The 25,542-nt window shown below is 33.0% G+C and overlaps 1 protein-coding gene across 1 annotated transcript in view; it reads right to left on the bottom strand.

Annotated features, from left to right (window-relative positions):
• Window positions 1-25,542, bottom strand: part of LOC124363172 (protein lap4-like) — a 92,171-nt gene that overhangs the window by 4,843 nt on the left and 61,786 nt on the right. The window contains 8 exon segments of the mRNA XM_046818318.1: window positions 2,841-3,032; window positions 4,447-4,569; window positions 5,193-5,303; window positions 6,052-6,148; window positions 7,588-7,681; window positions 9,494-9,550; window positions 9,769-9,946; window positions 15,219-17,402. Of these exon segments, the coding sequence (XP_046674274.1) occupies window positions 2,841-3,032; window positions 4,447-4,569; window positions 5,193-5,303; window positions 6,052-6,148; window positions 7,588-7,681; window positions 9,494-9,550; window positions 9,769-9,946; window positions 15,219-17,402 (3,036 nt within the window).

Here is a 25,542-nt window from a genome sequence, read left to right as displayed (position 1 = left end):
CAAAACGTAGTGTTACTGATTTATTGTTTCACTGAACGATGGCAAATGTCCGGAAAAATCCTGTTTCCTTCAGATACAATAAGATATGACAATGGCTTATAAAAAACAAAAAAAAATCTGTAAGTAATATAGGGTCTGTGGACGTTAGTAACTATTAGAAACAACACAGCAAACAAATAAATAGTTGGTACATTATCTGACTAACGATCCGGCAATAGAACCAGTGCTGGGCCCAGGATCAGACATCTCTGCTAATGAAGGGCAACGGAAAAGTAAAAGGAAAATGCTTCAAATTTAAAAAGCATTTTGAAGGAGCAAAAGGGTAAAAAGATGTTACTTTGAAAAAAAAAACCACAGATGGGAAAGGATTTGCTAGCTCTGAAAAAATACCAACTCTACGTGTTGCTGACTCGATGACTCTGCTGTCCTCTGTGTCCTTAGTTCCTGTCCTTGTTCACAGAACAGAAATAACTAACCTGGATAGTCAAGAGTACCAAAGCCAAGCTGGACGTCTTAATTTCCCCAACATGTTATAATCTACAGGCGCCAAAATGTTAGAAACATGCTCCCAGAGAATCGCGGATTACGACAACCAGGAGACAGGACTAAGAAGAACAAGTTTGCCATAATGAAAACTATAACAAGCTACAATAAGGGTTAAATAACATAACCACTGAAACCAAGCATTCCAGTAACTGAAAACCAAAATCATGCAGATGCTAATAGTATCTATAAAAATAAAAATAATTATCCAGTAAATAATAATAGTAATGTGTCAGCGTCAGCATCAGCCCTCTCCTCCTCTGTTCTAGTGAAAAGCCTCAGAACCAAGTACTGGCAGAAAATTGTAAATTCCTTGTCCCAATTACAACTAATGGAATTATTTATGACCAAAACATGGAAATTAAGTAATAAGTAGAATGAAGTAAAATAATGCATATTAAATATAAAGCAGTAGCTATTGTTAGAAATATAAAAATATTATTTGGTTAAAATTTTGAATTTTTGACTGTGGAGTTCTATCTGTATTTTTGGGGTGGTCACAGAAATTGGTCACTTTCAATTAAAAACACACCCCAAAAATATAAAAATCATTTGGTTACGATAAAATTTTGAATTTTCCAGTTTGGGATCCTATCTGTTTTTTGGGGTGGTTACAAAAAAATTTGTCACTTTCAATAAAATTATCACTCTTAAAATATGAACATATAAGTGATTAGTTAAGAATTAAAATCCTAACAAATAGTTAAACACTTTGTTATTCAAAACTTTACATATATTTTGTATAAGGTTTTAATCAGACAAAAATTCTTATTATCGCTTTGATTTATGTAATTTTCATTATGATGGCAATTAGCTGAAGCAATAACTTCTCTATACTTTTTCAGGATTAGACAGGCTTAAAATAACACCTTTTTTGATATACTGAGGCAACGCAAAACGTTTACCTTCATTTTAGCCAAATCATGGTTATACCATTCATTTTTCACCTATTTCGGCTTATTTGAGACAAATTTTGAAAATCTATAATTTGGCGGGAGGGATAACCTAAACAAATTCTGTGATTTGTAAAGACATTGTCTAGTCTGTTAAAACGTCTTGTTCGGCTGTGGTTCAGGTAATCATAATTAATTGTACTGTCTTAAAAGATTTTGGAGAGCATGCGCAGTTTCAGTATCAGTTGTTACATCAAATTTGTAGTCACTTTAGTGTAGTTGCTCTAATTAGTAAAGTAATTTAACAAATCTTCTAAAGATTTAAGGAAAATTTTGGGATTGCCCGATGTTGAGTGGTATATAGAGACCACTATGATGTTTTAATTCATCTATGAAGTTTGCGGGCACTTCAAAATGGAATTCAGAGCAGAAGCGAGTGACATTACTTACTTGATTCTTCACAAGTTGTAAAAAAACATGAATGGGCCTGTACTATTACGTTTACATGTATGCAGTGGCACATAGTCATAATTTCTTTATTTGTACACGAGTACAGTGATATCTAGATGGAAAAGAAAAAAAAACAATGTTTCCTAACCCTTTAGCCAATGTTCTGTGATGCAAACCAATTATGAATTAATTAAATAGTGTAAAACACTTTCTGAAATTGTCATTTTATTATTTTTTATATTAATAAGGGCTTGAATATTAAGAAAGAATTATTTTAAATTATGATATTTATCATTTGGACTGATAATTTGAGATTGTAATTAATTTTTGTTGTGTTTTTCATAAGTTCTCAAAAACTTAATTCCCAATGCTTTGATAAAGAAAACATTGGTTAATTTAACATTGGTTAATTTCTATGTTAATATGTTAGCGACATTTAAAAGTGTCTGTTCAATGAGTTAAATTTAACTCCTTCTTGATAAAATTACGACTGTTCATGGATCTGTTTTCTTTAGAAAGACAATCTGCCCTAGCACTGTTTACGTTATTGGAATATAAAAGAGCACTTAGATCACTGGCACAGTTACTCTGCTTTAGTGCCTCACTCAAATTTTTACTCCCTCAGTCTGTTGATTATTTTCATTACCTCGATTTATTGCATACACTTTGGATAATGAAAACCATCCCAACTACAAAAATAATCATGCATAACAACTTCTTTAAATTAAAAATGGCAAAAGACAATATGTAAAGATATAAGTGTCAGTGTTGAGTGGAAAGAAGGAACGTGTCAGAGTGTTGTGTTATGTTCTGAATGTCATCAACAATCTCTCCCCTGCAGTGCACAAAAGACAGGTAGAGAGAAGTGAACTGAACGTCTACTCTGTGACAACCAACGTCGAAGCAATGCTGGAGACATGCAGTGCGGGTGACGACATCGGTCGGATGGAGTACCTCTTTCTCAATGAGTTTCTCAACTATCTCAACAGTCCTGACACGGACCAGTCCTGTCTCCTCGTCCGTGTACTCCTCGGTCTTGGTGGTGATGGTCTCGCCCACCACGCGCTCCGACTCCCTCACCCTCGTCGGTCCCGGCGAGTGCCTCACCGCTAGCTTGGGGAAATCATCACTAGAAGGTCTCAGGCACTGGTCCCCCACACCACAACCACGTTAGTCAATACTTTACCATCAAGATGCAATGCTTGTTACAAGACAGGATCAGGTCAAATATTATTTCAGTTATTTCTATTACGAGGATGATTCTAGTTTCAACACGGTTTTAGTAAAATATACACATGCTATGGATATTGTTTTAGTTGTCTATATTTTACAATCCTTTTTTGTTATAATTTCCACATAGTACAAATAATTAATCACACAAATCTCACAGCTTTTGTCACAATATTATTAATGGGGTTGTTCTGTACGAATTTCAATTACTCACATTAAAATTTGTTACTTAATTGAAATAGTAACAAAAATATTTTGTATCATTGTGTCTGCGCTTCAGATCATTGAATGAAAAGTAGCATAGCTGTATAACAAACCTGCACACAAACAAATGCATTGTTTGAATGCTTCAGTTAAAGTAGTGCTGTACAAGCGTTTGACTGGTTGCCTACTTTTCCATACTACTCAAGGATAATGATTAATTCTTAACATATCGGGATGTGGATGTACGAAAGTTGGATTGAATGTTTTAGATAGAAATAAATACTTAAAAATATAAAGATGACCATCACAAACTCTTCAAAATTACGAATAATACAACATAACATCTATGAATTCCCGCATAAGCCTATGCGGCAGTTTGCAGTAATCATCAGTACAGTATGACTATTACTGTACAATTAAGCAAAATTCAAAAGTTAATTTTTTATGAATTCAATATCGTTTGATTTCTCACATATCACTTAGGAAAAATTGTGTTTTTTTGTCAGTTGTCTTACTGAATAAATTAATTGAGTAATTACTCAATTATTTATTACTTAGGTTAAGTACAATAAAAGTAGTACTTTAAAACATACATTGGGTTAAAATAATAAAGGGTTGAAGTACTTGATTTCGTAGCTATCAACACATAACTTCAACCGAAACTACATAAGAAGTCTTAACTACAAGAGTAGTTTTAATTACAATTACTAATTTTAAAATAATAACACACGTAATTGTCAACTACAAGTGTTACACAACAGTTTTTATATTTCCCCCCATTTTTATTCAATCAGCTTTTAAGTTTTTTAAGTAGCAATTAAGTGAACTCTTTGTCGCAAGGAACTTAGGATTAAAATCCAAACAAGATTTACTGCAAATTAAACAGTTTTTGGCCCGTGTTACAAAATATTCTTTTCAGTTTTTTTTTTCAGAAATTTGTATTTTTGAATTGGAAATTCATAACTCGGGCATAGCTAAAACTTTGTATATACATTCATGTCTTGGGTTAGCTGGTCACAATGGTCAGTGAAATTAGACAATGTAACATGATGCTTTTATACACACAGCCGCGAGTTTGCAGCATGTCTCCATGCACATGCCGGTACCGTGCGTGTTAGGGCTGTACCTCAGAGATGTTGTTCTGGTGGTCAGTTGTCGGCTGGTTGTTGTTATCAGCTGGCTCCTCCACAGTCCGTCCTCCAATCATCTCGCTCATCTTCTTGATCACCATCTGCGCTTGGAGGGCATCCTGGCAACAATTCAAAACAAAGGAAATTACTTGGTTGGAAGGACTATATTCTTGTGATCTTGAATCGCTAGTAAACCATTCCATCCATGATGTACAGGTAATTTTTATTTAGTTATTCTGTAGCATAATCTTGTATTACTACACAGTACATAAAAAACACATAAACATTACTTAAATTAGTTAATTATAATAACAGTAACGTATTGTAGTTATTTGTTTTCCATATGATAACACTGGAACAGTTATAAATTTTGATATTATTTTCTTCAATTCAATGATTCAACAATGATTAGAGCATGTACACACAACATTTTTTTTTAACAGAACAGGATTTTTCTGTACCGTACATTTGCCATCGTTCAGTGATACAAAAGTAATTTCAGTGATTTTTGAATCACTTTCCTTTCATCCTTTCGTCGTCAAAAACAAACAAAATTTTTGTAGTAAATATTAAAGTTATTAATTTATTAAATTTTGTAATGACATTTATGATTACAACCCTTATAAGATTGAGTTTTAGAGAAAAGTGAGCTAAACCTAATTTCTATGGCAACCTTGTTGACGTAATTATATATCTCAATTCATAAAGTTATCAATGAAATATGGAAATGTTGGCTACTGACTTGTTCCAGAGACTTGAGACGAGCTTGTCGCCAGGCCGCTCTTTTCTCGGCTCTCAAGGCCCTTTGTTCTGCAGGGGATAAGTCTGTGTCGTCTTCGTCACTCAACAAACCCTGCAACCATACACATAAGATATAAAACCAGCAAAGTACAATAAATTCTGTAAATCAGTAATTTATATCACTAAATTTCATTAATGTTTTTATATGTTTATAAGTTGAAATACATTTATTAAATGTTTTGATGTTCAACAATAAAACTTTTCTTATAATCAAAGGTTAAATTATTAGTGGAAATTATCAATGAACATACATATTGATCACATATTTTCTTGTGTTTCTAATGATGATGCTTGAAGCACAAATGTTATTATGCAATCAATCTTCACTAATATAATACAAAATTTATACGTTGATTCAAAAAGAGCTAGGTTGAATGAGTATTTACCGTGAAAACAACTTATAAAAATTATAAGGTCTGAAAAGCCACCTTAGGATTACTAAGAACAAATCGAATTGTACAATTTATTGTATTTGTTAAACTATTTCTTGTTATTTATTATTTTAGGTTCCCTTCAATGTTCCCTAAAATATTTATGCAGTAAGAAATATTGAAAAACAAATTTATTGACTTTTATTAGTATATTTTAGTAGTTTTTTTATTTATAAGATATTTTAATAGTTGTTAAATATTTTAATTTAGAATTTTATTTAATTTAAGTTTTCTATTCAGGTAATTGTTCAGATAATATATTCGGCAATTTAGCACACTCCACATATTAGAACACACACAGTTAACTTTGTTGAGAAACCAAATAGTCTAAATAACATTAATGCTAAGATTGAAAGTCTGTTAACTGACCTCTTGCAAGAGACGTTCCTTCATCCTCCTCTCTGCCTTGGCTGTGCGGATGCTGCCCATGCTGACTAAGGTGTCTGTGGGACTTGGCACTGAGCGTCTGGAGACAACAACTCTATATGATTCTCATGTTTTTACTTTGTTTCATATTTAAAAAACAATAATTAGTTGAATAAGTAATTTACGTAACACGCTTTATCCTCTTAGTATTACTACAACACACATTTAGCAGTTTCTCAAGCAATTTCATTAATTGGATTCTGTACGTTTATAATTGCACTTTTATATGAAATCAAAATTCGATATTTTTAGCAAGCCATGATTATGCCATTTAAAATCAATTTTTAGGGAGCAATGAGTAAAACTTTAACTCACTAAAACCTTTAAAAAAAATTTGAATTTTTGACTCCAACCAAATGAAAAACATTAATATTTATAGACTTCAAACACTTCTTAAATACTAAAATACGTTTTAAATCTTCAGTGTGGCACAAAATACGTTTCAACTTTAAAATAGCTTGCACAATAATTAGTTATGCTAATCGAAGTTAATGAGTTAACGAATAAAAAGATTTTATTTTAGAGATATTCACAATGAAATTACTTTGTGACCGTTCATGGTTTTACTAAGAGGGTTAAATTCAATTTCTAAATTATTTCGATTCCTAGTATTGTAGTTATGAATATTGGATCTGAAGTCTAATTTATCTGGATTTTTCATAATGTACAATAACAAATCGAAAATATACAAACTTATTACCGGAGGTATTCCCTGAGCTACGAAATGGGGCCTACAGTGGTCTAAAGGGTTTGTTCCTGAATTAACTCTTACAGCTTTCTTTTGAGCAGTTAAAATTTCGTTAAAGCATTTAATTCATTAAATATTTATTTAAGTAAAACTTGTCTACTGTACATAAAATTATATTGTATTTTTTTATACTTTAATTTTACTTTAATAAATGTAATCTTTCATTACTTAAACTAAACAGTGGTTTTAATTAACTACTCCCTTTTCTCAAGATGCTACGTGTAATTGTTAGTGGTTGGTAATTCGAGATAGACTCGGTCCCGTCTACCTCGAATTACGAAGACTAACGTATTAAAAATTATTGTATTGCTCTATTAAATTGAAGTTTATTTTATCACAATATAAAAAAAACTATTAAGAATGAATTGATAACTTAACGTGCATTTACTTAACATTTCCAAATCATTTAGGTGGCCACAAGGGAAAAAATGTGAACAGACTCGAACCTGGCTCTAAAAGGATTAGGCATTAATTTTTAGAAAAACTCGAAAGTTTGATATTGAAACAAGTAACTACAAGTTTTTAGATAAAAATATAAACAGTTCTGAGATATATTTACTAACCACATCCATCAACTAAATTTAGTAAAAATAGTTCTGTTTGTTTCTATTGTGGTTTTGATAAACAAAATACATGGATGCAGTTCCATTCAAACATGATACATACAGACAGATGATTTTAGGAAAAGTATTTTATTGATACAGTGTTTTGGAGTTCACAAAATCACTCACTTGTCAGACTCCAGCTCCATGGCCACATCCTCATCGTCTGTGTGATGACTCCAGGTCTTCAGCTCTGTTCTCGACAGCGATGCTATCTTCTTGTCTGGAGAAAATAAATTAAGATGTTAAAGAGTATAACAAATCGGGTATTAATATTCTACCAGATTCCTTTGGTTGGTAACACAAATAAAAATCCATCAAAGACTAAAATAAGCTTTTCAATTTTAAACATACATTTAAATAACTAAAAATTTTTCAATTGTTAATGATGGGAATTCAGTGGCCATTGTGTCCTTTTTACAATTTCAAACCATGGTCAACAAAATTAGAACTTTCATACCTAACTAGAGGTGAAAATTAATTCCACACATTATGGCCCAAAAGAAAACAACTACTTACCCATAATTAATTGGTCTTAATCTTTGATTTTTCTCGCTGTTCTGGTTGTTTATATTAATTAAACAGTTTGTTATAACAACAAATCTTTAATCATTATCTTATATATTCATATAAAATCAAAAATCTAATTTGTACTTGTACAAAAAATGGGGCCTCAAAACGGATGTTGTTGATAAAGCAAAAAAATTGACTGATCATGGAAACACGAATAACTATGTAATGTAGGGAGCTCACATGTGGTGTAGTGAGGGGTAGATTCCAGGGAATTTCTCAAACTAACCATTCCAAAAACATGCTGTTATCCTTCCCTTATCCCTCTACCTTAGTCCCTGCTTTTTTAAGTGTCACCTCTTTGTTTACCCTGTGTTCATGTGCCTTATTTCACTTAAGAGTGTAATTTTAGTCGTTGTTACCTGTATAGTTAACTTAATGCAATATTTATTTAATCAGTATTTGTAATTTGGGAATTAACTATCAAAATTTATTGATTAATTATAATTTAAATATAAACGTTCGTTTAACATATGTGTAGTGTCTATTTAATTCCTAATTCATACTAAGTAATACAAGGCAGCCGACTCTTTTCTATTTGTGTTTATCAATCCTTTTTTAGTGCATGTAGTTTAAACGTACAAAATAAATTGATAACTACAAAAGTAGCAATACAATTAATAATACTAAACAGCGTTATAATCATATTAAAATAATTACAAACATCAGAATTACTAACCAATGAAAATAGTCTAATAAACTAAAACAAAACAAGAACAACTGAAACAATATGATTAATAATATTATTGTAAACATAAATCATTGTACTTACAAAATAAACACATAATGTTATTGTATTCAAAAACGTAAGTAAAATAGTCTAGCATGCACAATGTTTTAAGAAATGCATGAAAAGTGATTGACAGGTGAAGGACGCATTCCTCCCGCTCACCTACTCGTGAGCTCCATACAGTAACTTACTCATATAAGTCCGCTTACTTCATTATATGATATCAAACACACTTACATAGTGGCCACTAAAAGAAGTTTTTAGATGACCAGTAAATTTTTGTTTTCTTATTTGTTGTTTAGGAAAATTACTGTTTCCACATAAAGGCATGCAGATATCCAGAAGTAGCACAAACATTTGAATATTTTTATAAGCAGTATTTTATACTCCAGGCTGTTTATGACATTAGAAGGGAAACATGTTTAACATTCAACAGACTATATTGGCTCCTTAGCAACATTCCCGGCTTACCCACCTTAGCCCGATGAGGTAGACAGCTAATTTAACTGTAGTGAAATTATGTCATAGTTCTGGCAACAATTTTATGTTCTTGCAGGGAATTAAGAAGTCCATCATCCCTCAAATCAAACCAACACCTTTTAATCAATAGGTCTGATAAAATGTTATAATAGCGTCACCTTTTAATCAATAGGTCTGATAAAATGTTATAATAGCGTCATAAACTAAAAGTTTATATCTAATGTAGTTTTATTATCATAATTTCAAGATTTTTACCTTCTTCTTGCTTCATTTTTTCTACTTCATCCTGGCTCAAAAAGGCAAATACTCTTTCTGAAACAAACAAATTCAGCCCATACATAAAAAAACTAATAACTCACAACAGTTGAAATAAAAATTTGTCAAAGTCCTATCTAAAAAATGTCATAATTGAAATATTGAAAAACAAATACAGTTTGTATATAGGTTTAATGCAAAAGGTACAAATTAAATAAATTTGTACTAAAGCATCATTTGTTAGTTTATAACATTTCATGAATCTAATCACTTACCTGGTTTGGGTGAAGGGTGGTGGGACTCTTCCATGGCCTTCTCAAAGAACTTTTTCTTGTCACTGACAGAAGCGGTGTTGGCGTTGGTCGGAGGAGCTTGTACGGGGGTTGCTGGAGGTGGTGCCGGAGGAGCTGCTGGGGGTGGTGCCGGAGGAGCTGCTGGCACTGGCTGACCACTCTGTTATATTACACCAACAGTCACAGTACAAAAGATTATAGGTGCCAAAACTTTACAAACTCAAAAGAAAACGTTGATACGGATAAAGTAAATGAAATAACTTAGGAGGTCTAAACATTTTAGAAAAACATAAATGTACAAGGTATCAGAAATAAAAAGTCTACTGTGGAAGAAAAAATTATAATGGCAGTCCAACAAGTTCATAAATTCTGGTTCACTAATATTTCACACTAGCTATTATTTGCTGAGCATTAGCTATGCTTATCACTTATAACGGAAAACAACAACACGGAAAACAACACCTTTTACGTCTCTGGCATATATAGATCTCCAAGCGAAAAATTGAATGAAGCCTTAGACATTCTTTCTAACATCATCGAAGAAACTAAGGCTGAAAACCACTCAATAATCATTATGGGTGATATAAACGTAAACAGCCTAGTGTCAAATAATGAATCACGAAAACTTGAAGAAACACTGGCCAGCCATAACATGATGAGATTGCCTCTACCCCCAACCAGTATCACTTACAACTCCACCTCCTCCATAGACTGTATATGCCTCAAACCTATCTGCAATCCAACATCAATGCCACAGTAATACACACAGGCTTGTCCAGACCACACCGCACAATTGAGTAAAATATCTCTTGAAGCACAGAAAACAGAAACCTCTAGTCTTATTCAACGACAAATGAAAAAGGACAATCTTGACACTCTAAAAACTTTACTGCACAATGAGGACTGGGCTGGAGTATTTTGGAGCCCAAAATGCTGAAGACGCATACAATGCCTTCTTAAATACTCTGGCCAATATACATTGATGCAGCTTGCCCTAAAAAGAAAACCAGAAATAAGAAGAAAACCAAATTTTAACCATAAAGACGGTGAAGCTCTTACACTGAAAGAAACTTATCTTCAATGCCTTAGAAAGTACCAGACTACAGGAAGTGACCTGCATAAAACAGACACAGCCCTTGCTAAGAAAAACTATGACCTTAGACTAAAAATGCTAAAACGCCAGGCATCATCTAAACTGTATAAACAGAGCTGACAATAAATCAAAAGCAATCTGGCAAATAGTAAACAGTGAAAGGAAGAGTGCAGAACAAGGCAAAGAGCAGCTGAAACTGAAGATAAATGGAAAAGAAACAACCAATCCAAATGAAATCGCTGAACATTTCAATGAATTCTTCACCAAAGTTGCACAGAAAACGTTGGACATCAATAATCAGCACCAAAAGGTCAACAGCTAACACTCCATGTAGCAAATTGTAGGCTCAGCCAACTTCACAACACCACTACAGAAGAAGTACAAATTATGATTAAAAGCATGAAGTCTAAAACCTCAGCAGGGCTTGATGAAGTATCATCAAAGTTACTTAAACACTGCAGTGAAGCCCTTACAACCCCCCTTGGTCAGCATCATAAATAAGTCACTATCATCGGGACTCTTTCCATCCGCCTTGAAAGTTGCAAAAGTAATATCCTAAGCATAAAAGTAACTGCCAAAAGACACCTAGCAACTATAGACCAATTTCACTGATCTCCACCTTTTTCCAAAGTAATAGAAAAAGTTGTATTAAAAGAGACTGATGGACTACCTTAAACAACAAAACTTGCTAACTAATAGTCAGCATGGGTTTTGTGAAAGGCAGATCCACAACAACTGCAATTGCTTGAGCTGGCAGAGTTCATTTGCGATCAACTGGAAGCAGGAAAGCTTGTGACTGGCATAATGCTTGACTTCAGCAAAGCCTTTGGACTGCCTAGGACACAACCTCATCCTGCAAAAAACTTCAAAGCCTGGGTGTTTAGTGGCTCTGCTTACAGGTGGTTTAAAAGCTATTTGGAAGAACGCACCCAAGTGGTTGGAGATAAGACATCATAGCAAAAGGGATAATACAAAACATCAGATCCAAACCGTTACCTGTAAGCCCGAGGAGTTCCACAAGGATCAGTCCCATAGGCCCTGTACTGTTTATCTTATTTACCAATGACATGCCTCCATCTCTTAAATGCCTACTGTTCTACTTTAATGTACGCCGACGATACTACTCTTCTGCTCACTGGGAGCTCTGCAGAAGAGCTAGCAATTGACTCATATACTGCACTAAATATGGCATACCAGTACTGCCACTCAAATGACCTAGTAGTCAATATGACCAAGACCAAACAACTAGCATTCGGTAGAAGACGAGATGAAATTGCAGCCCTACCAGAAGTTTGACATGCAACCCAAGGCAACATTTCTTGGCGTAACAATTGACGAAACTCTTTCATGGACTCAGCATGTTGACAACCTTTGCAGGAAACTAAACACCAGCCTCTTTGTTATCAAAAGAATTTACCACATTAGTGATTTAAATCACTGCAAAGACAACTTATTATGCCCTTTTTTGAATCACATCTGAGGTACAGCATTGCTATATATGGGGAGGCACCACAGTCACTAACCTACAGAGACTTCTCCTGATACAGAAGAAAGTAATAAGAACTCTTAAAGGCCTAGGACCCAAGGAAAGCTGTCGTGAAGGTTTCAAGGATCTTCGCATCTTGACAGTTGTGTGGCCCTCTACATCCAGGAAGTGATTATGTTTTGCCGACATGAATGAACTCCCTCGGGGAACAGATGTACACCAGTACAACACTCGACATGCTGACAACTACATCCTGCCAGCACACCATCTATCACTGTACGGGAGGAAGCCATCGTACATGGGACGCAAGCTCTACAACCTGCTGCCAACCGAGATAAAGGCTCAGAAGGGCAAGAAACTGAAGATGGCACTGAATAGATGGCTGGTGACCAAACCATTCTACACGCTGGAAGAATATCTACAAGACACATGACCATCTTAGACATCAAGACTGCTCAATTCAACTTATTTATTTTGTAAATTTTAAACTTTAAACATTGTATTATTGACGCCAATACATTTCTCTATGAAATTTTGTAAATAAAGAGATTTTGACTTTGACTTTGACTTTGACTTTATAAGGCTCGCACAATTTTTCTTCTGTCTGTACACAGGACATCTCAAGAACAAATTGAGCATAACAAACACACACTTCATCTACTTTAATTTTTAGATAGGCAAGATGTAGTTTGATGGTGGAGAGAGCCAGCCCATCATAGAATTAGGCTGAGCATTAGTGAAATCAATCACTTAGAGAGATATCTCGAGAAGAAAGCTATGGATTACAACTTTTATGTTATGAAAGCATGAACTTTCATTTCTGTTCAATGATGGCTGAGCTTTAGCAAAGCCAATCATTCTGGGGGATATCTTAGGAATGAATGGGACCATATATATAAAAATTTTGCTTGACACTTCAAACTACTGTGTCTAGTCCTGAAGCTCACCTTATTGGAACTACTTAAGTTCATATAGTTATACCTGAAAACCCAAGTGATGATTACCATGTCCGCTGAAAAGTCAGAAACAAACCGATCCAGATTTACACACCAAGTAATTGTTAATGCCAAGAATACAATGTTACTGGCCTCAATATTGTAGGTCTGTGATGGAACTAGTCCAATTGACTGAGTTTTGATACTCGCCACCTTCACATCACACAAACCATTCCAAAGGCACTCTACTAATCACCTGAGTGCCAGTAACAGACACGTTGTCTCTTTTTCAGACCATATTGGGTTAAGTTGTCTTCCATTATTGGCAATCAATTAACTCTGAAAGAATAGAACGTAGCATTTTTTTTAAACAGACAATTACTCTTTTCTTCAGGAGTAAAAGTTTAAAACATGTTAGTCATGGAACAAAAAGTCAACAAGGGGGATGAAAACATCAACGTCAAACGTCACTGTCGATGACAGAACTATATCAACTGACAACATCAACAACAGAACACAACATTTTAAAAACTGACAATTACTCTTTTCTTCAGGAGTAAAAGTTTAAAACATGTTAGTCATGGAACAAAAAAGTCAACAAGGGGGATGAAAACATCAACGTCAAACGTCACTGTCGATGACAGAACTATATCAACTGACAACATCAACAACAGAACACAACATTTTAAAAACTGACAATTACTCTTTTCTTCAGGAGTAAAAGTTTAAAACATGTTAGTCATGGAACAAAAAGTCAACAAGGGGATGAAAACATCAACGTCAAACGTCACTGTCGATGACAACAATGTTGTACGCTAGAACTATATCAACTGACAACATCAACAACAGAACACAACATTTTAAAAACTGACAATTACTCTTTTAATTTCTTCAGGAGTAAAAGTTTTAAAAACGTGTTAGTCATGGAACACAAAAAGTCGATACAGGGGGGACGAAAACGTTAACGTCAAACGTCATTGTCGATGACAACAATGTTGTACGCAAGAACTATAACCATATGACAACATCTAAAGAAGAAAACAAATACCAGTTCCTGAAACAGGCAGATGAGGCAGAGTAAAAAATCTAAGACTAAAGAAAGAATTAATCCTGTACCTCATCAGAGTGAACAGTAGAATTACTTGTGCCATGCTCTGCAGATTGAGATTATAGTTATACTCCAAGAGCATAACAGATTTATTACATCTAAATACATTTAAGTACATGTACGTTTATTATTCTAATAGATGAGTGAAGATAATTTCAACTTTAAAAGTAAATTAACATCTTATTCTACCAAATTTTAATGGGAGCGAGGTTCTTTCATTATATGAAATTAATTTTTTGTTCAGAAACAATTTAACTTAACACGGAAATTTTGTTAGTCAGGTTTCAGTTAATCGAGATTCTGGTGCATACTCTGTAAAAGATCACGCTTGTTTCATGTATCTACAGAACCATTGAACTCATGTTGAAAACATCTAACTCATAATTGTGTACTGCCTTCAAAACATTAACTGTGATATCAGTAGTGCATTTGCTATGAATAACACGTTCTTCACATTAATTTCTTGCCCAGCTTTTACAATATCTGGTCTACTCCTTCGCCGCATTAAGTCGGATGACAGGTTTTACTGTATACTGAAGACATTTATCTGGAATGCTGTAAAAAATTAATTTAACACAGAATAGAATCACAACATGTATTTTAACCAAACTTAGACAAGTTCAGTGTATGACTTGTAATGACAAGTTGGTAGCCAAAGATTTTAAACCCATTAATGGTTACACACCCAGATATACCGAGTGTAAAGGGTCTTCCTGAAGAGAACAGTAGCATGCTGAAGTTAAACTGAACTTTCACTTAACAAAATTGTATCACTTAATTTATGAAACAAACTGAAGAGAGAAAACCTACCTGATGCGTTGTGACAGTGGTACTGTGAAGACCGTAACCTTCAAGTAATGGTGGAGTAGACTCAAAGATCTCCATCCAAGAAGGGGAGGAGAGGTGGGGTGAGGGGAGGGTGGAATAGTTAACAGGAGGTGGAGGAGGAGTGGGAGTGGCTGATGCTTGGCTTTGCTTCTCAACTGTAGTAGTTTCACTGACTCTCGTCATCGTATATTCTCGGCTATCAGTTGACTCAAAAATGTCTTTTGTTTCTGTTTTGACATTCTCCAGGCTTTTATTCAAAAATGCAAGCCTTGCGGATGATTCTACAAGTTTCTTTTGACTGAAAACTTCTGACTTTGGCCTAGGAGCTTTCGGCGTGGTTTCCCTCCTTTCGAAAACCGATGATGATGAAGAAGGGTCCCTTTGATTTTCAGATGAATTTGATCCAGTTGACCTTGTGAGAAATGGAAGTGATGAAGGTGACGATGTTGTTTGATGTCTATGACTCTCTTCGTGTTTAGATTGAAGATTCGTCAGTGATTCAGACTGAACTTCGGAGGAATGTTTATGTGAAGAAAATGTACTTTTTGGGTACTGATCTGAGTACACAGAGTTGTAACTTGGAAACTGTTGTTGGCTATTGTTTGGCAAGCTTTGTGGATGTCCGTACGGAATGGGATGAAATGGAGTAACAAAACTTGAAGTTGCCGAGGAACTTCCCACTGAATCTCCTGGTTGAGGCATTCTCTCTGGATTGTACCCTTGAAATGAGTGCGAGCTGAAGTAATCCTGGTTAGAGTGAATCATACTGTTGAAACTTGGTGCAGGGTAACTACTGGAGGGTTCACTCACCGTTTGTTCAGTTTGATTTGGGTACGAATGCATTGAAGGGGTTTTGTTGGATGGAAAAGGAAAATGGCTATGATGACTTTGCTGGTTGAAATGTTGATCATGCAGTGGCTTCGGTGTAGTTGGTGAGAATGGTCCACCTCGCAGAGACTTTGGTGAAGTAGGTGAGTAAAATGGAAAAGAATTTGGAGGGAAATATGTGGGAACTGGAGGAGAAGACATCTGCACTGGTATGTAGGCGATACCATTAGAGATGATAGGCATGACAGGGGCTTGTCCATGAAACATATGAGGAATGTTACCTGGTGGATGACTCAACTGGGAGGAGACTCTGTAGGGGGCCTGGGAAGGATATACCTGAGATGTCGGGGCAACTGTATGAACTAGAGACTGTGCGTATGTCGGCTGAATATTAGTGTACTCAACATGACTGGGGCTTGGTATTTCAGTTATTGAAGTGAGAAATTTATGCTCTGATTTTGGTGAGTTAAGCGATGGCATGGATTTACTGACATTGGACAGAGGTGGTGGTTTTTTGTGAATAGTATGGTCAAGTTCCATTATATTCCTAACATTTGGCATCTCTTCAAACCTTACGTTTCTTCCTGTCCTGGGCAATGTTACGTTTGATTCTGACCTGTCTTGTTTTTTGATGCCACTTGACAGCGGAAATGTGTTGTAATTGGAGGTTTGTAGCTGATCGGCAGACTTGTAAAATGGCGGCTGTTCAAATGATTTGACTTTGGTAACGACAACCGTATCATCGGACGACTTTACTGGTTTAATTTGAACATTAGAATTTGTATCTGTGATTTTAGAAATAAGAGGAGTATAATTGGATGGCTTAGGTGTAACTTGAATATTCAGTTCAGATTTGTATTCTTTCTTGGTTTCTACAGGAAAATCTAATTGTGTCTCAATTGGTATTTCTTTAGTTCTTCCAGATTTTTCTATTGATGGCTGAGAATTTGGCGAGGCCTTGCTGTTAGATTTTTGTACACTTTCTTCGCCCTTTTCATCGTCAGTTTCAGTTTCTGTTTCTGTGGAATATTCCGAACTGTCAACTGAACTCCCTGTTTCTGATTCACTTTCCATGTCAAACTTATTATCAACGTCAGGTACTTTAGTTTGAACTTGAGAAAGTTTTTGTTCTCTTTGTACATCGGCTTGAGTAGAGGGCATAGAAGCAGGTCTCATCGTGCCAACATTTGAGGGGGAAGGAACTGAAACAGGAGAGACTTGGAGGGGTGGAGAGACAATAGGAACAGAAGAGGCAATAGAAACTACTGGAAATGTGGGATTAGATGCAGGGACAGGGGGTTCAACCTTATGGGGTTTTATGGACTTCACTGCTTCGGGCTGTTGGTGCATGCAAAAAAAGTAAATATATCATGCATAATATCACTCACACCATACAGGAAATTAAGGAATTTATAATACGATAGTTAACTGAAGTTCACAATAAATGTTTATTACTAAATCCCTTAAAAGATTTTCTTTAAATTAGAAAACTTTTCAAAATACAAAGATATTTCAAGCTCATTCTGTCAAATACAATGTGAGAATGTTACATTTCAACAGCCTCTTTTGATAGAGCAAAAAGTTTTCTTAAATGGTGAAGTTTGAAAATGTCTGCATTGATGAGAACAGCAAATATCAAATAATCTTATGGATCATGAAATATATTAAACAATACACTTTTGAAACACTAAAGTTTGCTAGAATTCATTGTTACAGTAGTATTTTAATTATTACAAGCTTTTATGAAAATAAAAAAATAACATGGTATGGTCAAGATCAGGTACATTACAAATGGTTATAGTGGCCTACATGATCGTTATCTCAGACATCATTATTTAAATAAGTGAAATTTTGGTCAAATTTTAGCTAGAGTGTAGATAATTAAGGAAGATTAATTACATTTTTGACCAAACTATTTAATTTAAATGTCTTTTATTTATGATGATTTAGTTTCATATTTAGCAAACTAAAATGACTGAATAGAGACAAAAATTTTTATAACTTAATAAAAACCATTATGTAACTCAAGATTATTTAACCCATTGAATGCCAAATTCTTTTTTATGATGCTGCCTAGTGCTAATTTACAAGATAATCTTATTTAAAAAAAAATGCAAAGTATTTTTTTATTTGTTTCAATGGTTGATTTAACAAATTTAAAAAACTGTTTCATGCTTTGTTGGATAATTTTTTAACAATTTGTTGTGTATTTTACATTGTAAGTACCAGTATGTACGAAATCAATAAACGTTATTGTGATCAAACATTATTATCTTACAAAATCACATAAATAAAAAATTATGTGAAAAGTAAAAAAAAATAAAAAGTGTAGAAAAAGTGTTTACAAAAAAATCTCTTTAGTATGGTAAACCTCAAACTACTGAATGTAATGGCGGAAATCAGTACATTATCTATCAGCTTCTTCAAGTTTTGTTTTTGTGTCTCTTTGTACAATAAATAGGAATTTATGATTCCTACCTTCAAAAGCCAACAAAAGGTCTGACACCACCCCGATCATGGTTGAAGTGAATTTGCCAAAAAATATTTAAAAATCACTAAAGAGCTTACTACGTGATACCAATTCTCTACTCAATGAAAGGCGATTGGAATCAAATCCATATTTACGATTAGACCAAGGAAAACTTTGAAATAAATCGACAAAGCTAGAGTGCAAAATAAGCTTCAAGTAATGATAGCGAGGATACTGACGCGGCACAAAAAAGAAACAGCTGCTGACAGTCGCTAATCCTCTGATATCCAGTTTGCACATTAGCAGACAGCGGTAGACAGGATAATTGACATGCCCTGCCATCTAGCGGCAAATTCAACAACTAATATGACCTCTATTATTTTGAAATGTATTTGCAGGACAACCCGCTTTGGGCATTATGGGAATGCTTGTTAAACTAACTCGCTTATGGCATTCAAAGGGTTAACTGACAAAGAAAACTCAAAATAAAAATGTACAAATAAAGTATTTAAATAGTGTATTGCACCATCACTTTTTAACAGCATTAAAATATTAAAAATTAAAGTGCGTTATTTAAGAATGTTATCTAATTTTGTATGTTTTTGTGTAAGCCTGCTTAAGTGTAAACCATTTTTTAATTACTGATCAGACCAAAACCAAATTGTTATCAAGAATTTAAATTATTTTAACTTTTAAATTAGGCTCAAATGATTTAATTTACAAGTTCTACAACAACATGTAGATCGTCAATGTCTAGTGTGTTCTGTAAAATGTGCCAAATTTAATACTCGTAACAGAAATAAAAAATAATCACTATAAATAAATGGAGATTTCAGACTTTCTACATTTATGGTTATAATATTATTTTGATAGATTACTAACAAAATTCACATATTGGTTTACATGATTTTCACTGTAGTTTTAAATGAAATAACATTAGTTATATAAAATAGGTAAATACAAAAATGTGTGACAGAAAAAGCTTGTGACAGGAAACAAGTAAATAAACAACACCTTATCGTGGTCTCAATAGTTTGATTAACTGAGCTAAAAGCAAAGATCGTGAAATCAGTAAAATATATCATGATTAAGAAACCTTAATTCTTCACATGAGTTCAAATATCTGAGATTTAAATACCTAGCTAATCTTGAAACATCACACTTGGCTCTACACATGGTGTATATTTACACAGTCAATACCGTTTTGCTACTGGCTGTATGACAAAGCAGAGTATTATCGGTGATAAACTGATATGTTATCTTAATATCGATAATTAGCATCTGATTCACTTTAAATAAACAAAATTGAGACTTGTGTTGTATCAATAAATCATTATTAATTTTAAACCTTAACTACTAGAAATTGTTATGGAATAAAACTAATTTCAATACGATCTTTAAAATTTTGTTAACATAAAGACAGAAAACTATAAAAGTTATAGTATACACTCAATAAATAAATATGTGCAGGATATATGTAAACTTAAGAGCAAGCTGTAATGGTGGCCATTTTGTTTTCAGCCTTATGAGAAAAATATTAAACTTTATGCACTTTTACAACCTTATTTTAAGTCATATAGAATTGTGGGAATGTTCTCATTTTAACGGTAAAATGAATACGTATCCAATCGCTTTTTTAAAAATTGTTCGATATTTTTATTAGTCATCTACAGCCGGCTCTTAAAAGTGCAGACATAACTTAAGAACCATGTGTATCTGATGACAAATATGAATGAAGGATGATGTACCAGGTAAAGGTGAATTAACCTCCGTATTGACCAAGATTGAATTATATTCGTATTAAATTATCCTTACTTATTGACCCCAATATTTAATGGCAGTTAAGGTATTGTGTTGTGCAACAAGCTCACAATGATGTAGATTTTTATTCAAGTTTGGACACGTCCTGAATCTGTTCAAATTTAGTTAAGACTTGCTAGAAAACCAAACACAAATTGGAATAACTGTTTCATACAGCCAAGTAAAACGTGAACAAACATGTTTAACGAGTTTAATCTCTCTACTGAAATACAAACATTTCAATATCTACGAGATTAAACAATTTTGTTGATGTAACAGTTACTACTATTTGTAACTAGATAAACTGCCAAACAGAAGTATACATTTAACCTAAACTTAAGGTCTGCTCCCATTTTTTTCGTCTTTGATATTTAGAATAAAAATGAAATTTGGAAAAAATGTACACCATTAAATTAGTGATTATTAAACTAATTTGTTTTGCAACATGATATTCTTGGTACAAACTAGGAGAAGGATTTGTTATTATCGTTTTTATCTTACGTTATTGACCAATCTGTTATACATTTTTTTTAAATGAAAAACTAGTGTTTTTCTTTACAAAGAAAATACAGACAGCTTAACAAAAATTAAAAAAATTAAAATTTTTAAATGAAAAATTAATTTGCATAAAATGAAAAAGTTAAAAACACAATTTTTTAACAACAAAATTTTAAATCGTAAAAAAGTAAATATACACTTTTGTGATCAGCCAGTGTAAGTGTGAAAAAGCAGGTGACATAAATAAGCTTGTTCCTCTTTGTGACATTATACTGTAGGTGAAACAGTCCAGACACACAAACACAGCACACAAACAGTAAGCATATGGACAGCCCAAAGCGTGAAGTGGACACATAGGAGGTGGGGGTGGACACACATTACCTTGCAGTAGCGGCAGTCTCAACTACACTCTAGATGGTATGTACACTGAGTACATTACAATGTGGCATTACACCACATGGATGTGGCTGTAGCTGTCTTCCATGTGGTGTGTGGTACAGTCTAAACACTAGCTATTATTGTGCTGTATGCGGATTGTGCTCTGTATGTTTTTACACAATCTTTAGTATTTCGGTTGCGAGAGTAAAGAGTAATAAACCATTGACATAAATGATAAACATTTTTAACAAACAAATAAAAATAAAATATGTAAATTCCTGTTTAAATAAATCTTGGAAGATGTTATTCACAATAGGGATTGGTCCCAAACAAATTTTTGTAAAAGGGAATTCTTTTTACTTGAAATAAACAGTATAGCTCTATGTTTAAAAATCACAATCTATTTCTAATTTATTGCTGAATAATACAAAAGTAAACACGATATTAACCCTCCCAGCTGGTTCCTCTGGCTGCAGTACTTAAAGTGGCTCAGCATTATTCACGTTAATTCTTTTTATTGACTAACAGTCAATATTTACTGAAAGTTTTCCACAAAATGACATTGCATATTTCTGTTGCTTGAACAGTATTGTGGTGTATCGAGGATGTCAATTCGCTAAAGGTCCCGAAACCATCATTCATATTTTCTGGTAGAGAACTCATTCGTTTATTTCATTTCCAATGATTTCTACAATATTATAAACAAAGCATTATAATTTAAAAAAGGGGTTGACAGACAAATTAAATTTATAACTCTAAATAAGAACTGCTCCGATATTACATTCAGGAACCCCTAAGCATGGACCTGTCCCCTACACCACTGAAATGAACAAAACTATCTCAGAAATGGTTAATATATAATAATGACTTCAAATTAACATATTTTCTTAGTTTCACTTAAGCCATGAACGTTGCTTCTAAATGCGCATATCATATTGTTTGAGATCCCATGCGTTCTTTCTCCAGTTAATTTAGCCCGATCACAAATATATTCTAATGACTGAAATATTTTTTAGTTTATTCCCACAATTTTGTAAAATAAGAATAATATTTCCAACAAAAATAATGTGCAATTTAGCTGTAAATTGTTGAATTCAGTATACAAGTACAATATTATATAATTTAAGACACTACTTATAGTTTTCAGATTAAAACTTATAATTTGATCTTTTTGTTTCAACAGAAAATTATGATTGGGCTGAAATTTTGTTTGTGAAATTCCTATATTTATAGAATTTAAAAACAAAATGTTTATGGCTTCAGTGAATTCAAAGAACTATCTTTGTTTTGACATCACCAGTACAGGGTATTTCAGAATAAAAAAAAGAGAATAGCAATATTTTCTCTGATTGGGCTGAAATGTAGGTGAAATGCAATTGTACAGACCACTTTTGGTAAGTATTGTAAAAAGGTAAAAAAGCAATCCCTGTACAATGCGGTCTTCTATCCTGAATCTTCCACCAACACATTGAGCAATTCCATAGAGCACTTATTGTTAGAGTAAGCACAAATACACTTTCAGCTGATTTACAGTGCTTACTAAAAATGAGTTATTTTTTTCCATACCAAGATCAACATAACTCTGAAAGAAAAGACAAGATGTAGGAAGAGAGGTGAAGGTTAGAAGTGCTTTGTTAAGTGCAGCAATGAACAAGATGCCTTTGATGGAAAAAGAGCTCATCTTATAATTAAAGTTCAAAGTTGTATAATGTTTGGTCAACCTTTTGTATTCAATCAAACAGTTGGTACCGGTACCTGGTGTAGATAAACTCATGTAAAATTTCTGCTTAGATAAAATTTGCATGGCTTGTATGCCACACAATGAGTAGAATCATGTGTTATTGAAGGGACTCAACTTCACAAAATATTGAGGGAAATTATTTTACTTTCACCCAGTGAAGGAATTAAAATCTCAACGAAGCAATGAAATACTGCAGTTAGCAATATCACACACAGACCCAGAGTTTTAGTTTGTGTACTATCATCCTCTAGAATAGCTGTTGTCATTATTTTTGTTTTGAAGTAGTACGAAATTTAATAATTTAAATAAAAGTATAATTATTGCCTTGTAAAATTAAACTTAACCTGTTGAGTTGTAAGAATTTACTTAATTCTTAACACATTCTTATTTAATATCACCATTCATTTTCTTAAATAATTTTAAACTAGATGATGAATGGAATATGCCTGAAAGAGCATTGTTGCTTTTGAATTCGGTCTGTCAATTCAGATACATTTTTAAACTGAGAGATAATGAAATCTAGATTTTTATTGATTGTTAATTTAAAAATGCTTCTGTGAAGCATCAATGCATAACACAACTTTTAAGAAATTTCATCCATTTCTGCCGAGAAGTCCATGCAGATGCCCGGCAATGCATAACATTTTGACATAGGATATAGGAATTGCAAGCTAAATACAAAACTAGATACTTATTGATTTGGTTACCCATCTACGAGTTTTCAGAAAGTATGATAAAACACATTTCAGCGATCAGTAATTTGCGTGAAACCGATGAGATCCACATATGCGCCAAAACGTGGTGAAACACAAACATACATATAAAATATATGAACATAAATCAAATTATTAAATGTAAAATAATAATAATTTGTTTATCTATCCACGCCTTTTCATATACAAAGTACGGCAAAAGATGTTTTAGTGATAGGTAAATTGCATAATATTGTCGATCAGCTGTCATCCGTGAATAGACACAGCAGACTGAAATCAGAATTGAGTGAAAAGATCTGCAGCATTGAGAATCATCGATACCTCGATACTGCTTAGTATTGAGGCATTCAAGTATTGGCTATCGGAATCTAAATATTCCTAATAGAAACACTGTTAAATTATGCTGAATTAATATTAATAAATGTATACAACATTTGCTTTTATGATAAAAGCTATAAAACACTAATTCCAGACTACTCAGGCATTTCACCGCACTATTCATCTGCACCATCGACCTTGTACTGTATCAACTCTTCCCCTTATTCTGTTTGATAAGATCCTGTACACAGGCCAGTGGTACATGAGGACGAACAGAATAAGGCTTAAAAGGGGATTGCCTCTCAAATATAAAATATTTTTTCTGTAGTTTATCTGGAAGATTAAAAAAAATTCTTTATGTTATGAATGAAATACTAAAAAAATACGAGAATTATGTTCAAGTTAATGACCTGATTGTATCTATATTAAAATTATATAAATAAATAATTCTCCTGCAAGGCTCTAATATTGAAAAAACAAAGTTAAAGAATAAACTGACTGCTTGACTTTATTGGATATTAAACAAGATATGTACAGTCACAATTGATTTAAGTTAATAATTACAAAATACAATACTTACAATAATTTACATATTACACAACAGAACATTTATTAAAGTTTTAGCAAAATCAACTACAGTACAATGTTTTTACATTATTACATTTATTCAATAATACATTTCTAACTATTATATAAATTGCTTACTTTTTACACATTTATAAAGTAAATAAATATATTGTTAGAAAAATATACAAGACCCGTAGACATTGACACAGTACCAACACGTAGCACCTGGATTATTTTCTAATGACTTCAAACTTTAAAATAACAAAGTAGGTAGTTTTAATCACAACATTAGCAATCGTTCATGAGTGCACAATATATAGAAAAATACTTTAATAAATTATAATATCTTTACAAATCCTAACAGTAATGTTCCCTCTAAAACAATCTTAAATAAGATTTGCAAGAAATCGAGCGTAAGATGAACACGATATTTTAGAATTATGAAAAACACAATTAAGATCGTAAAACATTATATTTATTGTTAAACTGTCTACATCAATATGTTTCTTAAGTTTTTAAATAGAGATTTATTGTTTATCAGATGACTACCTAAGAATGGGAAACTTAAGCAGATTGGAATTCAAAACTCCCTTTCCCCACCATTTAATCCAGTTATTATTAAACAATTAATTCTTTAAAAATCTAAATTCAAAGCTTTTAAAATATCATGATTTTGATGACAAAAAAGTTAAAATAAATCATATAACACTTTTCGAATGGGCTTTATTGTTTCAGACATTAGAAAATGGTTGTGAAGAAATGGAGGTAGGTTTTGGTTACCCAAATTTACCAAAAACAAAATAAGTATATTTTGAAAAAATAATAAACACAAGTTTCGGACATTTTTAATAAATACTAGATAATTCTAATACCCAAATCAAACATATTTTTAAAACAACATGTTTCCATATTTATAAGTTATTACATTTTAATGATTTATATTTTTTTATTGATTTTTTCACAACACGTGTTGCCAAAAGTATAAAACGAAAA

This window comes from Homalodisca vitripennis, chromosome 5 (genome assembly GCF_021130785.1).
Source record: "Homalodisca vitripennis isolate AUS2020 chromosome 5, UT_GWSS_2.1, whole genome shotgun sequence".
In the NCBI taxonomy this organism is placed as follows: Eukaryota; Metazoa; Arthropoda; class Insecta; order Hemiptera; family Cicadellidae; genus Homalodisca; species Homalodisca vitripennis.
Note: the sequence above shows the minus strand (reverse complement) of the source record. Positions and strands in the feature narration are given on the sequence as shown.